This window comes from Rhinolophus ferrumequinum, chromosome 10 (assembly GCF_004115265.2).
Source record: "Rhinolophus ferrumequinum isolate MPI-CBG mRhiFer1 chromosome 10, mRhiFer1_v1.p, whole genome shotgun sequence".
Taxonomy (NCBI): Eukaryota; Metazoa; Chordata; class Mammalia; order Chiroptera; family Rhinolophidae; genus Rhinolophus; species Rhinolophus ferrumequinum.
This window is the reverse complement of record NC_046293.1, coordinates 52,037,574-52,051,169: the sequence shown is the minus strand read 5'-3', so window position 1 is coordinate 52,051,169 and position 13,596 is coordinate 52,037,574. Positions and strand designations below refer to the sequence as shown.

At 44.3% G+C, this 13,596-nt stretch overlaps 1 protein-coding gene across 3 annotated transcripts in view; it reads right to left on the bottom strand.

Annotated features, from left to right (window-relative positions):
- The window catches only part of SCN8A (sodium voltage-gated channel alpha subunit 8), a 162,526-nt gene that overhangs the window by 16,137 nt on the left and 132,793 nt on the right, over positions 1-13,596 (bottom strand). For all 3 annotated transcript variants that reach the window (XM_033116667.1, XM_033116668.1, XM_033116666.1), the window contains exons 20-22: positions 11,474-11,647; positions 6,310-6,432; positions 148-432 (exon numbers count right to left, since the gene is read on the bottom strand). In XM_033116667.1, the coding sequence (XP_032972558.1) occupies positions 148-432; positions 6,310-6,432; positions 11,474-11,647 (582 nt within the window). The remainder of the gene's footprint in view (positions 1-147; positions 433-6,309; positions 6,433-11,473; positions 11,648-13,596) is intronic.

Here is a 13,596-nt window from a genome sequence, read left to right as displayed (position 1 = left end):
CCCTGGAACTGGTTTGGGAAGTGACACATGGTTCTATGTGACCTGTTAAGAATAACCCTGATTCTGGAAGCAGGGTTGAGAAGGAACCAAATGAGATTTCTGCTCCCCAACTAAACTGCACAGAACTGAACACAGAACAACACTTACCACCTGAAGAAGCGCCAGATATCCAGCCCCAACGTTGTCAAAGTTGATCTTCACATTCTTCCATCTGATTTCTGTATTGTTCCCCTCCATGAGCTTTTCACAATCAGTTTTATTGTTGACAATTTCAATTTCAAATCGCTCTTCTGCAGTCTCATTAAAGCAGTAGTGGTACTTTCCCGCAAACAGGTTGACTCCCATGATGCTGAAAATCAGCCAGAAGATGAGACACACCAGCAGCACATTCATGATGGAGGGGATGGCGCCCACCAAGGCATTCACCACCACCTGCATTGGAAGGGGCAGGTTGCTGAGTGTTGGGAGGAAGTACTGGCAAGCACAACTTTTCTTTTGATTTCCAGGAGGGGAATGACATTGTATGGCCTGTGCTGACTATAGAAACATTATGGTCCTTTTGGAATTAAGGTAACTGGACAGATCCACAAGTAGGACCAAAATTTTCTAAATCTATGAAATATATTTCGAGGAATTCTAATAAATTACATATTTATTTTATCTAACATTCTCCCCCCTGCCCCCGCCCCACCCAAGTTGACCTAGGTCTTCTCTCTTAGACACCAACCTGGACTAAAAATGTTATTTTAGTCCAGTCTCCCTCCTTGCCAACTCATAACATACGCCCTATGGGAAACTCTGAGAAATCTCAAGCTCACTAGTTGCCTTTCAACAGACATTCCCCCTCTGCAAAGCAAGGTATGATCGTTCAAAATCACAGAGAACCACCCTATGGAGTTAGCAGTGAATCAGTCAACGATACAAAAAGTCTCTTTTATGACTACGCAAGGCCAGTTATTTTATTTCAGGCAATAGCTGAGCATGCATATTTTGCAAGCTCAAGAAAAAAAAAAGCTATATTCCCTCTACCAAACAGTATAAAATAAAATCTGCATGGATGTTTTTCAGACATGATTCATTATTCTTCTCAGCCTTTTCTTTCTTTTGTTTTTTTCCTGACTTTGTAGGCTTTTAAATCTAAGAGTCACCACTTGCTTGGCTATGCTGTTTCTGCTTAATCCACAGCTTGACTTGACTCTTCATGGTGCATTAGAAATAGGAATGACATGTTTTTTGGGAGCGTTTTGGGTTAGCTAACTGCTCTTAAAACCCAAAAATTGGCATATTGTTAAAAATCACGGACTACAGTAAGCTCAGGAATGGAAAAAACAAAACAAAAACAAAAACAAACAAAAGCAAAGGAAAAAACCCCTCAGGAATCAAAGTTTCTGGGTTGTTACAAACTTTGATTTTGCTTCACACTATAGGTGAGAGTAGCTAGACGACATTTCCACTGTGGCAGCAGTTTTCACTAGCGGAGCTCTGAGTGCTTACGAAAAGAGCATTTCAGGTGATGGGACAAAAACATGGTCGTGTTCATCTTCTGCTCTGATTCTCATTTGCTGTTGTCTTAAATGGGCCTGCTGAGGCCCAGAAAGGTGACCCCGAGGTGGGAAGAATGCTTCTTCCTTTTTTCCGGTATCCTAGGAGGATTAATTGAGTTCAAGAGAGTGGATATAATGAAGTCTTCTAATGTTTTGTTAGAAGGAGGTGACAAGTATCACCATACCCCGGCAGCTTTTCAGTGCAGGGAAGGGACGGGACAGGCTGCCAATGTGCGCGGCACCCCAAGGGCTGGAAGGGCCATACTGTGGAAGGAACGCCAGGGGGCAGCTCTGGGCTCTAATGTGAGCCAGACGTGGGTTCAGGTTTTCCTTGTTTTTGTCTTAGATTGCAATGTCACTCATCGGACACATGGCTGAGAAGAGCTGTCTGTTCTGTCCTATATAAAAAAGCCAATGATATTCTGCTAAGGAGTCACTCTTCCTTGGATTAAAACATTAGTTTTGTGTTCCTCCAATTCATATACGAAAGCCTTTAGATTGAGAGGCAGTTATTTCTTAATTCTTAGACCAAGAAATCTCTTCTGGATCTAATAATTCTGTCATTAGTATAAAATGACTGTATTTCAACTGTTCATTACTTTGTGCAAGGAAAGCCGGAATATCTGAAATCTGAAACGTCCTCAATATTATTTTGAAGAATAAAATTCATATTAATTTATTTGTCATCAAATTTTCCAGGTGATCAGATTTGAATTTTACTTCCTCATTTTACAGTTGCTCACCCTTTGGTGCGAGCACCAGAAAGCAATGGAATGTGCAAAAGACTAGGCAAAAGGAGGGTGACCCACAAAAGGAATAATCATTTCTCAAACGATAAGAGAGTAGGTTATGTAAAGATTCAAAAGCTCAGGTCTACGTGACAGCATTTTGCAGCAGAGCTTGGGTAAGAGATCATGACCTTCTATTAGATCAACACAAGTATGCAGTAGGGAAGTAGGCCCCAAAAGATCTGAAACCTAGAAATGTTGCTTTTTAAAATCTCAATTCAGAATCTACCTCCTCTAGGCATTCTTCTATCTTATCCCAGCCTAACCTGTCCTATACAGAAAGTGTCTATGTGGTACAGATAAACATGGGGTCATATTTACAGCAGGAAAGAATAATTAGCTAATTGACTAAGTGATCACTTCACACTTTTATATTCGTAGATTGATCAAAGGAATCAATACACAACAGTATTTACTGAGTCTTGTTCGCTGATACGTATAACATAAAGATCCTATAAAATCCAATGTATTTCTAAGATGTAAATACACTTTCATTTATTAATCATAGCCAAAGAAAAACTTATCTTAGTGTATGAATAAAACAATAAACAAAGTTGATGAAATTTGCTAATAATTCTTCCTTGCTATAAACAGCTTTGATAAGCCGCAACGTTAAACAGAAATTGTTTAACTGCGCTCCATACATAATTGTCACTGTGCTGATATTCTCAGCAAACAAAGGGTAAGAAACCATGCTTTCTTATTTTGAACCTCACACTAAAAAGATGTATTATAAAGACTAATTCAAGTCACTTACTAAATTCGATCTCCTCTTCTGCTCTCTAATAACTCAATTCTGCACTGCCTTTAGTTACGATGAAATTCATTATCTACAAAAACTAGGTACAGAAATACCACTCAGAGCTAGGTTCCAGCAATCTATAACAATTTTTTTTTCAATGGAGGTTTATACTTAGTGATTGATACAAATTTCATTGAATTGATGGGAACATTCCAGTGAATACTAAATCTCATAGCATTTTGGTCTTCTCTGTAAGGCCTAGAACATCACTGCTCATTAAATACTTTAAAATCTGTCAAATAGCTTTTAATATCTGGCAGAGGGAACATGGCTTTAATGGACAACTATGTGCTGACAATCAACAAAAATGCATGCATATTTCATAGCATTACTGTTATACACCCTCAAAGTTTTAATAGCATAGCAACATCTTTCAATGAAGATTACTATGGAGGAGAGAAAAGCAAAGAACTACATTAAGTATTCCTTTGCCAATAGCACGAGTGTTTCGATTTTCTGGTCTTTGGTTTGGGGAGGAAGAGACTGACTGAAGCCAGTGTCCCAGGAGGCTAGGGCCATATGTCCCCTGCAAGCGAAGGTCTGAGCCTGTCATGGGAGCAGCACAGTGACAGTTGAGCCCATCTGCATTGATGGTGTTCAGTTCTGGAAGATTTCTTATTTAACATATTCTAAGGGTAATCTCTCAGGTGTTGGCAACCAAGAGAACCCAAACCAAGGAATTAAAAACAGATGCCCCCGCAGAAAAATAACATTCAAGTAAAATGTATGTACCTAATTCTGTTTATTACCGAGAAGTTACTATAAACTTGGGTAAATTCAATCTTTTTTTTCTTGCAGTTCTTCTTCCACAGAAAGGCTGGGAAACTGCAGTACAGGAATGGATCCTAAGCCCTCTCTGCCTGCCCAGCCAGAAGTGGTCAGCGCTGTTGGTTGGAGTCAACCAAATGAGGTGACACTCCTATACCGGAGCTTCCCTTACTAAACGTTTGCTTGAAATCAGCCAGGGATCAAACTGGCTCCTGCCCACATTACCTCATTAGAGAAAACCGTCATGTAGAGGTTTCACTTTCTAATGATTTTCCAATCAAACTGCCTACTGTTCTGAGCACACCCATTCTGGACCTCTGGCCTCCTAAATTACTTGAAAGTTGACAAGTAAAAGCTTTTGGGGAGTGGAAACTGAGAGTTCAGGAAAGGTGACAAGAGAAGGAGCTAAAGGGAGGAGGTATGGCGACAAAAGGGCTCCTGGGTCCAGATTACTCAATAATTTTCTCATGAGCAAGCTGGCACCAGCTGGTCACTGAGGGCTACGTCTGCCCCAGGGCCAGGACTGGCAGGCATGAGCATCCAGACTGAGAAAGTTGGGAGCAAGTGTCGGTTGGGCATTTTTTCTTGGGCTTTCTTCAGGTTTTACTGGTCTCAGTTTAGGAAACTGAGGACTGTTACCACTGGGGTGTGGGGGATCACAGGCTCCTGGGCTCGGGTACGGGGCTGCAAATGCTGTCCTCAATGGACTTCTTTTAATGCTGCCTTCCAGTCACCAACAGGAATTACCAACTCTATCACAAAACTAGTATGATGTATTAAAAAAACTTAGCTAACCCCTTCTGATAAAAGTGGGAAGGTGGGTGCGGGGAGGGACGAGCGTTTTGGTCCTATTTGCAAAGACACCATGGGCAACTAAAACACTGAGTCCTTTGCAATATACTCTCTCCCTAAATGTAGCCTGAGTGTAACAACCTTATTGCACACACTTTGAAATCTCTCCTATTTGTGGGAGCAAGACTCAGAATTCCAAGTTCTGTTTTTTAAATTAAAATAAATTTATGCTGCTGTGGAACCGACTTCCCTGCAGATGGCTTCAGGTGAGTCGCAGAAAACTTATATCAAGTAAACCAAACTGTGACTGTGCTACAGAAGAAAACACAAAATTGTTGCAAAAAGCACTTGTCCAAATAAACTAAAATAATAAAATTCCCAAGTCCCAGTGAAATTTTCATCTTCCTGTATAACTGTGGGTGGCTTCGTGGACGCAGAGGCCAGGGAATCACAGATGAGGAATGAATGAAGCCGCACTGTCCTGGTATCTAGTTTCTCCAATTAGTTTTGCTTCATTCGGACGAATGCAAGTTTAATTTTTATTCCTACAACTGGGTATTTGCACATTTAAAAACATATCCTCTGGTTTGCTCTCCTGCATGGATTCAACGTCTGAATTGAAATGAGTTTTCTTGGTCTCGTTAAGTATAACAGACCTCTCTCCACAGGACAACTATGACCACCAAAAGCTAGTTGTCCACTTGATTTTGGGAAATTGACTTTCTCGTGCATGTGTGCACATGTGCCCACGGGCACAATTTTCTAAATCAACAGAGACAGCAGAAAGGCACCCACAGAGGGAGCCTTATTTCTAAGGCGGCAGGATGATAGCACCTTGCACTGTTTGGATTTGGGTGGAGTACCACCAAAGCAGGAATAGCAGGTGCGGAGAAGTTTCAGGAGAACTAGCTGATATTCTCCTAGCATCGTAGCTGGTTGTTTGACAGTGTTAGAATCGGGGACCATATAGCATGGGCAGAGGGGTCGGGGGTGAGGAGGAAAGCTTTGCTATTAGACAGAGGCTGCCAGTCCTTATGGGACTGGGCTGAGAACAACAAGGTGCAATAAGAGGAATCAGAATAGAAAGAAAAGCATTTCTTTTCCCAGGGCCATGCCAAATTCGGCTCCATCCCCAATTCCAGGCCTGCCATCATGTCTTCAAGCCCCTTCTCAGCTGCGGTCTCCAGTGACTCCAAGGTCACAGTCCCCACCTGGCTGATGGCCCTACACAGCACTCGCCCTGCCTGCGGCCTCTGCTTTTCAGTGGATCTCTGGGTTACAATTCCCCTTCTTTGCACCTGGTGATTCTCCCTATTCAATCAACAGCCCAGAAAGCCGCCCCAAGTGCTACAGGTAAGCCAGGCCAAATGAGAATAGCTGATGTGAACATGTTCTGCGATGGCATGTCATTGGGGGTGGGGCCAATATTAACGTCATGAGGCAGCTTAACGCAACTCCTCTCGCACGGGCAGGTGCGGGGAGAGAGTGGAGGATCGAATGGCAGCTGCATCACAGAGTTCGTGTTTGAATGATCTTTCCACCATGTGATCAGTTCTAGCATGCTTAAACAGTTTCCATTGGCATGCAGAAGGATCAGCTGCTCTTAGTAGCTTACCCTCATCCCTTCAAATCGTGATAAGGCTCTTAAGGGTCTCAGAGCTCTTAGGGTCCTAAGGGACTTTATGGCACCTAGTTCCGAGTAGCCCAGGGCATTAGCTACAAGGCTGACTAAAGAGACCTACACGGAAACAGAAGAGAAAAAACAAAAAAGGAAACAAAACAAAACAAAACAAAAAACAAGAAAAAAAAAGAAAAAAGAAAACAGAGGTGCCAGAGTGTTAGAACAGAGCCCCTAGCACTGAGTATCCAGGTTGGGCCCCCCAGGGAGAGGAAGTGGGTAACACCAGTTGCCTACTTCAACTTGGACTCAAACGACCTGGAAGGAAAGGTGGTTGAGAGGCAGAAGAAAAAACACAAAGGGAAGAGGAAATCGAGAGAAGGCGGCAGACGTACATACAAGTTGGAAAAGGGAAGAGGCTGAAGGGAGAGGGAGAAAATGAGGAAGTTCCATTGGAAGGAGAGGAGCCTGAACAGATGACAAAAACCTTACCCTCGCCCTTTACAGTCTCTGCAGGTCCCAGAAGTTCCCATTAAATTAAGCCAGACAAATTTAATGGTACCTATGAAAAAGAATACAGATAAATACACACACTCCACTCCAGTTGCCCCCTCCTCAGCTCATTCACCAGGGATTTCCAAAAGGGGCAAGCTCTCTTACTCCTGGGTGACAAGAAACCATTTGTTTGGGAATTTGGTGAGTCACTACATCAACAAAGGAAATGTTCAATAAGTACCACAGCTGACTTTGCATTTCCCACATGGAAAAGAACCACACTGAGACTTCTTGACAGAATTTTGATTCCATAAGAACTCACTTAAGTAATTCTTCTATTTCTCACTTTTAACGATAATAATCCTTCTACTTTTTAACTAACCCCGACTCCTTCACGTTAACTCTACCACTGAGAACTTGGGTGAGTCTGGACAATTATATCCATACTTCTTCTTATAGTCCCCATTCTTTCCATCCAGAGCAGCCCAAAATGGCCTCAGGTCGGTCCTTTCCAGGACAATCTTTTATTTTCTCATCACTAGAATACAGCTGGAAGGATTCTTGGAAGAATTTTAAAAATCTTGTTTTACAGATGAGGAAACTGAGACCCATATATAAGACCCATACACCCAATATGCGAGAATTTGCCCAGTATCTCATCAGCAGTTCTGGAGCCAAGACTGAGATCTACACTCCTGATTCCCAGGCCAGAGCTCTTTCTTCCATGAACAGACTACCCTCCCCACTGGCAGGATAGATGACAATATCCCAGTAGAGGATTACAGGTATCCAAATAATCCAGAGTTGAATATATTGTACACTGAGAAGAATTCTGCAGGTCTCTAGGCCTAGACTCATGGTCGAATGCTTTCCTGCTCTTCCAGAGGCAAACTCACCTGTTCTACCAGAGGCCTCAGAGCAGTTACCATAATGACCCCTTAACACTGGATACTAACCTAGGACTACGCCTGACCTGAGAGCTGAAAATACTTTTAATTGGGCCTTGGGTTTCTTAGAGCAGTCGTTCCCTTATTCTGGGATAGGTTAAGTTGTTCCTTATCTAGAACACAGAAGAAGCGCCAATCAATCGTTGTCCTTTCATCCATCATTATCAGTAAGAATCTACCTGGAGATATCTTTTGCCTACTACTGCCAAGTACAACTAACCCTTAAACACAAAGCATTGAAAATTGCCAGATTCTTAATGAGACCTTAATGGATACATCTGAAGGTAAGCTATCTCATCCCAACCAAGTACCTGAGTTCTAAATTCCCAGGATCAGCGTTGTGCTGTGAAACTATGCCAGGTAGACTGCAGAAAACCAAGCTTTGAATGGCTATAGGCCCCAAACAAAGCAAGAAGACCCCCAGCTCTTTGGGGATGGTCCCTGGTGAGGGTGATTTGTCTGATAACAAATAGGCCTACAGGGGGCAGGAGGAGGAGGGAGGTTGGCTCTAAACACTTGAGATAATCTGCATTTGATTGATCAACCTGGCCAAGATCTCCCAAGACGGGATCAATAGGATCCTATCTGGGTCATTCCTTCATAGTCGAGGACTTTCTTACAATCCTCTGAGCCTCCGTGTTAAACACGCACTGGAGACAATCAGAACACGGCTCAATGTATGCTTTAAGGAAAAATCAAACTGGAACAAGACAAAGGAGTTGGGAATTCAAAATTTACGGTATCTATGGCTGCAGGCACAGAAAAAAGAAGACACTGGGTGACTTTTTCAAAATGATGTGAACATGTTCAAAGGGAATGTTTCCAGTAGTCTGAACTTAGGAGGAGGTGAGTGGTCTCTGAAAGTTCCCATCCCTAGAATCGAGATGCTGGTTAACCTCTGGATATAATGGGGCAAATTTCCCTGGGGGAAAAGATAACAAAATTCTTTTACAGGACAGGACCTCCAGTGCAGCCAGGGACCTGAGCAAAATAACATGTTGTCTCGGTTAGGGAACTCACATGGCTTATAAATAAGGAGAATTAACCTTAGAAGTTGCCTGGATCAGTCCATGATTCTAAAAAGTACTCTTCGCAGCTTTAAGGGGCAACAAGGAAGAATGGAAATTCATTAGAGACACAGACACGGTGATGAATAACAGATTCAGACCTCAGATGATGTGGATGGAATGGTAGGAAGAGTCTCTGAGAGATGGCGCTAAATGAGAACCTAAAGTTTACACTGCTGGACATTCTGAAACACCAAGGGACTAGACATGTTACCCAAAAGGACAGCGAGAACTCTGACAGTTCAGTTGTCCAGATGTCAGTCTAAGCCTTATTCTCCACCCACAACTCAACAAGTGGCAATCAGTGTAGCCAGGTTTGGATTGGGGGGACTGTCCCTATTTAGCACACTCTACTTGTGCTGTGGTTGTTTGTGTGTGTCTCATCTTTGCAGGCCCTTAGAGAGAAGTGTCCCTGTGTTACTCTCTGTCTCTCCCACAACACCTGGCAGCAGGCTTTGCAAACTGTGGGTGCTCAATAAACATTTGATATGTGAAGACTAAGTGAACTGTTCTGTCTGTGAGAAGTCAGTAGAAGGGGGTGCCCTGGGAGAGCCTTGTTCCCAGAATGCTGGATTACCACCAGCCTGGAGTCAGGCCAGAGCAGCCCTGCAAGCTAGTGTAAGCTCCCCAGGTGCTGGGCATGGCTGTCTGTCCTCTGTGACTCCCTATAGCTTCTGGGACAATACTACACAGAGGATGGTGTTTGATTTATATTTGTTTACTGATAGCTGGTACAGAGCCATTCTCGGGAGCTGCTGTCAGGCCCCATGGCAATGTAAGAATCCAGCAACTCTCAAAAGCTGGAGGAATTTATGGATTATTGTTAGCTGGCTACATGCCTGTCTCATGCCTCTTATTTCCCTGCCACCTAGTATAAAAAGTGATAAAAATATTTGCAAACAAAATGGTGAGGTGTGGGACTGTTAATGCTTTTAGCAGCTTATGGGTACCAGAGGGATGTGGGATACCTGATCAATATCCTTGAATTCTAGGATTACTCAACTCAGAGAGAAGAGGAAGACAGGGGTTCAGGTTCGGGTGGACAGTGGAGGCAAAAGCCAGGGTCGGGGGAGACTTGTTCCGAATCACAGCTTCTCTGGGGCCACTGGGAGTGTGGCAGTGGATGTATTTGTCTGAGTTGTCGGAAGGTCCAGAAGATGAAGGGCTTTTAGGACTCCCATAGGTATCCCACCTGACTCTAAGTGGGCCTGAGGAATTAGTCAAATGAAGACTCTATGGCACTCCCCTTTTCTCTACAAAGAAAGCTGGCCCAGTGTCCCTTTAGTGCTCTGAGCCTTATCCCAAGCCCATTCCTTAATTCTAAGAGCTCAAGTCTCCATTTGTGGGAGGTAGAAGCCCTTCTATCACAGGGAGCTATCAACAGTTGCTGAAGGGAGTGCTGAGACCTGCTAGGAAGGTCTCAGGCTGCCATCGTCTGGGGCGATACCCTGTTTGTTTCACTTTAAGGGCAGAGGGTGACCTCCTCACCTCATTAGGTGTCTTGCTTTTTGAAATGCAGAATGCAAATGGGAGCACAGTGACAGCTCTAGGAAGGAGTCATTAACCTGGGAAGTTGCAGACCCCTTGTTGGGAAAGGAACGCATTTGTAGAGCAGATATCATTGCTGCTGCAGTGTGCTGGGCTCCCGTTATCTGAGGATGAGATTTCCATGCTGCTCTAGTCTAGATCCTAGAAGCATTCTATAGGTCGTTTACCCACAGCCAACCAAACCTATATTCTAAATGTATCAACCCAGCCTCCAAACGGGTCTACTTTCTGGGCACTTCTCAACTCTCAACAGGAACTGAATTCTCCACAGACCCTGGTCCTGCAATTCCCATTCACCCTTTTTCTCAAATACTGATTTGGCTGGAAGAAAAAAGCTTTAGTTATGACATAGAATGGGAGACAGTCATCATGGTTAGAAAAGCCAACAAGGAATAAATGCTGTTAGGGTGAGCAATAGTCACAGATGATGCAGCTTCCACCTGAAAAACAACACGGGACGTTATGGTCATCAGGCCTTGGAGATGGTCTTGGAACCTGGAGGAAAAAAGGGTTTTCTTAAGTTTGATTATCGCCGTGGAAATGGCAATGTGTGGGAAGAGGGGGCTCTCTTTTGGTGCGAGCTCCCCCTCTCCTGACAGGCCGACCTGCTCAGACCAGTCTGGCATGAAGACTTGAGTTGGATGGGAGCAGACCTGAGTCTGTGGGAACAGTCAGCAGGAGAGTCTACAAGACCCCCCCACCCCCACCCCCACCCCCGGGTCCCGGCAGCATCCACCTCATTCTCTCAGTCCTCTTCTGGCAACAGAAACAGGACATCCTGCTGGTTTGGGACGAGAACCTTCCTGCTCCCAGCCTCATAACAAGAGGTTGGACACCATTCACATCCCATTCCTAAGCTCGGAATCCTTTAAGCCAAAGCACCAGGGTAAAGAGCTGGCGGGTTGGTCCCAGGAGCAAAGGCAGGGACTTCAGAGCCCCCTTCCCAGAGTTAAGATCTGACTGCTCGGAAAGGAATTTTACCCAGATCTACATCTCATCTTACACCCTGAGCCCCCTGGCCACTGCAGCCATCAGAGGAAGAAAAATCCCTTTTTTTGTTTTCCTGCTAAAAAGGGGGGGAGAAGTAGAAAGCAGGACACGTACAGCTACGATGAGGAAGTCCAGCCAGCACCAGGCATTGGTGAAGAACTTGACGAAGCCATAGGCTGTCCACTTGAGTAACATCTCCAGGATGAAGATATAGGTGAAGACTTTGTCAGCGTACTCCAGGATGGTACGAATGGTCTTTCTCTGCTCGATGTAGATATCCTCGAAGGCCTGAAAGAGAGGCAGCAGCCGCTTGTAATGCCTGAAGGCAGATGAGCAACACCGCCTGTGCTGGCCTCTCGCTGGCTGCCTTCCTCTTTCACTTCACTCCCCTGCTATACACAGCTTTCTTTTTTTTTTTTTTAAGCAGTTTTGTTGAGATACACTGTACCAGTCAGTGATTTAAAGTGTACAATTCAATAGCTGTTAGTACATTCAGAACTGTGCATCCCTCACCACCGTCGATTTTAGAATATTTTCATTACCCTAAAAAGAAAGCCCGCATCCTCTAGCTGTCATTCTCTAGTCTGTCTCCCCCTAGTCCTAGGCAACCATGAATCTACTTTGTACCTGTACCGATTTGTCTATTCTGGACACTTCATACAAATGAGATCATACAACGTGTGGTGCTTTGTGACTGGCTTCTTTAATTCAGCATAATATTTTCAAAGTCCATCCACGCTGCAGCACACATCAGTGCTTCATTTCTTTTTATTGATGAATAATAGTCCAACGTATGGCTAGACCACATTTTGCTTATCCTTTCTCACTTGATGGACATTTGTGTTGTTTCTACTTTCTGGCTATTGTGACTAGTGCTGCTCTGAACATTTGTGTACAAGGTTTTATGTGGACGTGTTTTCATTTCTCTAGGGTATGCATCGAGGAATGCAATCGCTGGATCATATGGTAACTCTATGTTTCATTCTTTGAGGAACTGCAAGACTGTTTTCCAAAGTGGTTGCTCCATCTTACATTCCCACCAGCAGTATATGAGGGTTCCAATTTCTCCACTGCCTTGCCAATACTGTATATGTTTATACGACAAATTTCTTTCTCCTTTCAGCCCCTGACATCACAGATACAGGTGTAGGGTCACAGGGCTGGGAGACGCTCAGGTGAAAACAATCTTCCTACCACTTTCTTTCTCTGCAATTCCTGAAAGAGAGAATTCCCTGATACGAAGCTAGGAGCATTCCCATGTGCAGAGGGGTGGACTGTGCACGTGTGGTTCTAAGAGGAGAGAATTCCTAAAGGGTAAAAAAAACCTGGAAGGGAAAACAAGTCCCCTGGCAGGCAAGGGGAGGTGCCTGCTCTCAACAGTCCCAGACAGAAGGACAGGGCTGCTTGTAGGCTCATCTTTTCCAGTGGAGGCACATGTACAGCAGGTGCCCCAGTTTTATCACTGGGCAGTGGGGACAGAGGTCATGAGTCCACAGTCCTTCTCAGGGACTTGGGACAAATAAATCCCCTCTGCTCAGTGGAAACAGCAAAACCTTCCATGTTGTTTCCCCTGAACTCCATTTGGAGAAATCCATTCTATAACCCAACGAATGTGAGATGCCTGAGACCAGTCTTCGTGTCACTGGAGGCTCTAATCCCCTCCCTCTGCAGTCTCATCACAACTATCTTCTAGTCTTTTCTTGGACATTTTAGCTGTGGCTTCACTTTGCTCTTCTGAAGTCTCAGGCCAACTCATAGACTGAGCCAAGTATCCGGGTTTACTCAATTATGACAAATAAAAATTGTCAAAAGTGAGCAGTAAAGACCATTAAAGACATTTATTTCTCTACTGCTTTTTTTGTGTGGAGATGGGACAGAGAGGAAAAAAAGCGCGGGGCATGTTCTCTGTTGTATTAGGTTTCTGTTTACTAGATGTGAAGAATAAGGATGACAGCGACAATAAAACACCTTTCTCCGATCACTGGCCTTTTCTCGAGGGAAGAGACCAGGCTGCCATGTGGGTGCCTCCACAGTGCCCCAGAAAGCAGAGTGGATGCCCGTGGACACAGTTAAGTGACTCCGGGGTGGGCAGGTCAGTGGCTTCCCTTCCCTCAGAGCAAGGACACCACGCCACCATTGTTTTGCCTCGTGCCCTAGTGCTGACACTTTCCTGCATGGACCCGGTCCTCCGTATCCGTGGACTCCTCTTACCACATATTTCTGCCTGTCTCAGTTTC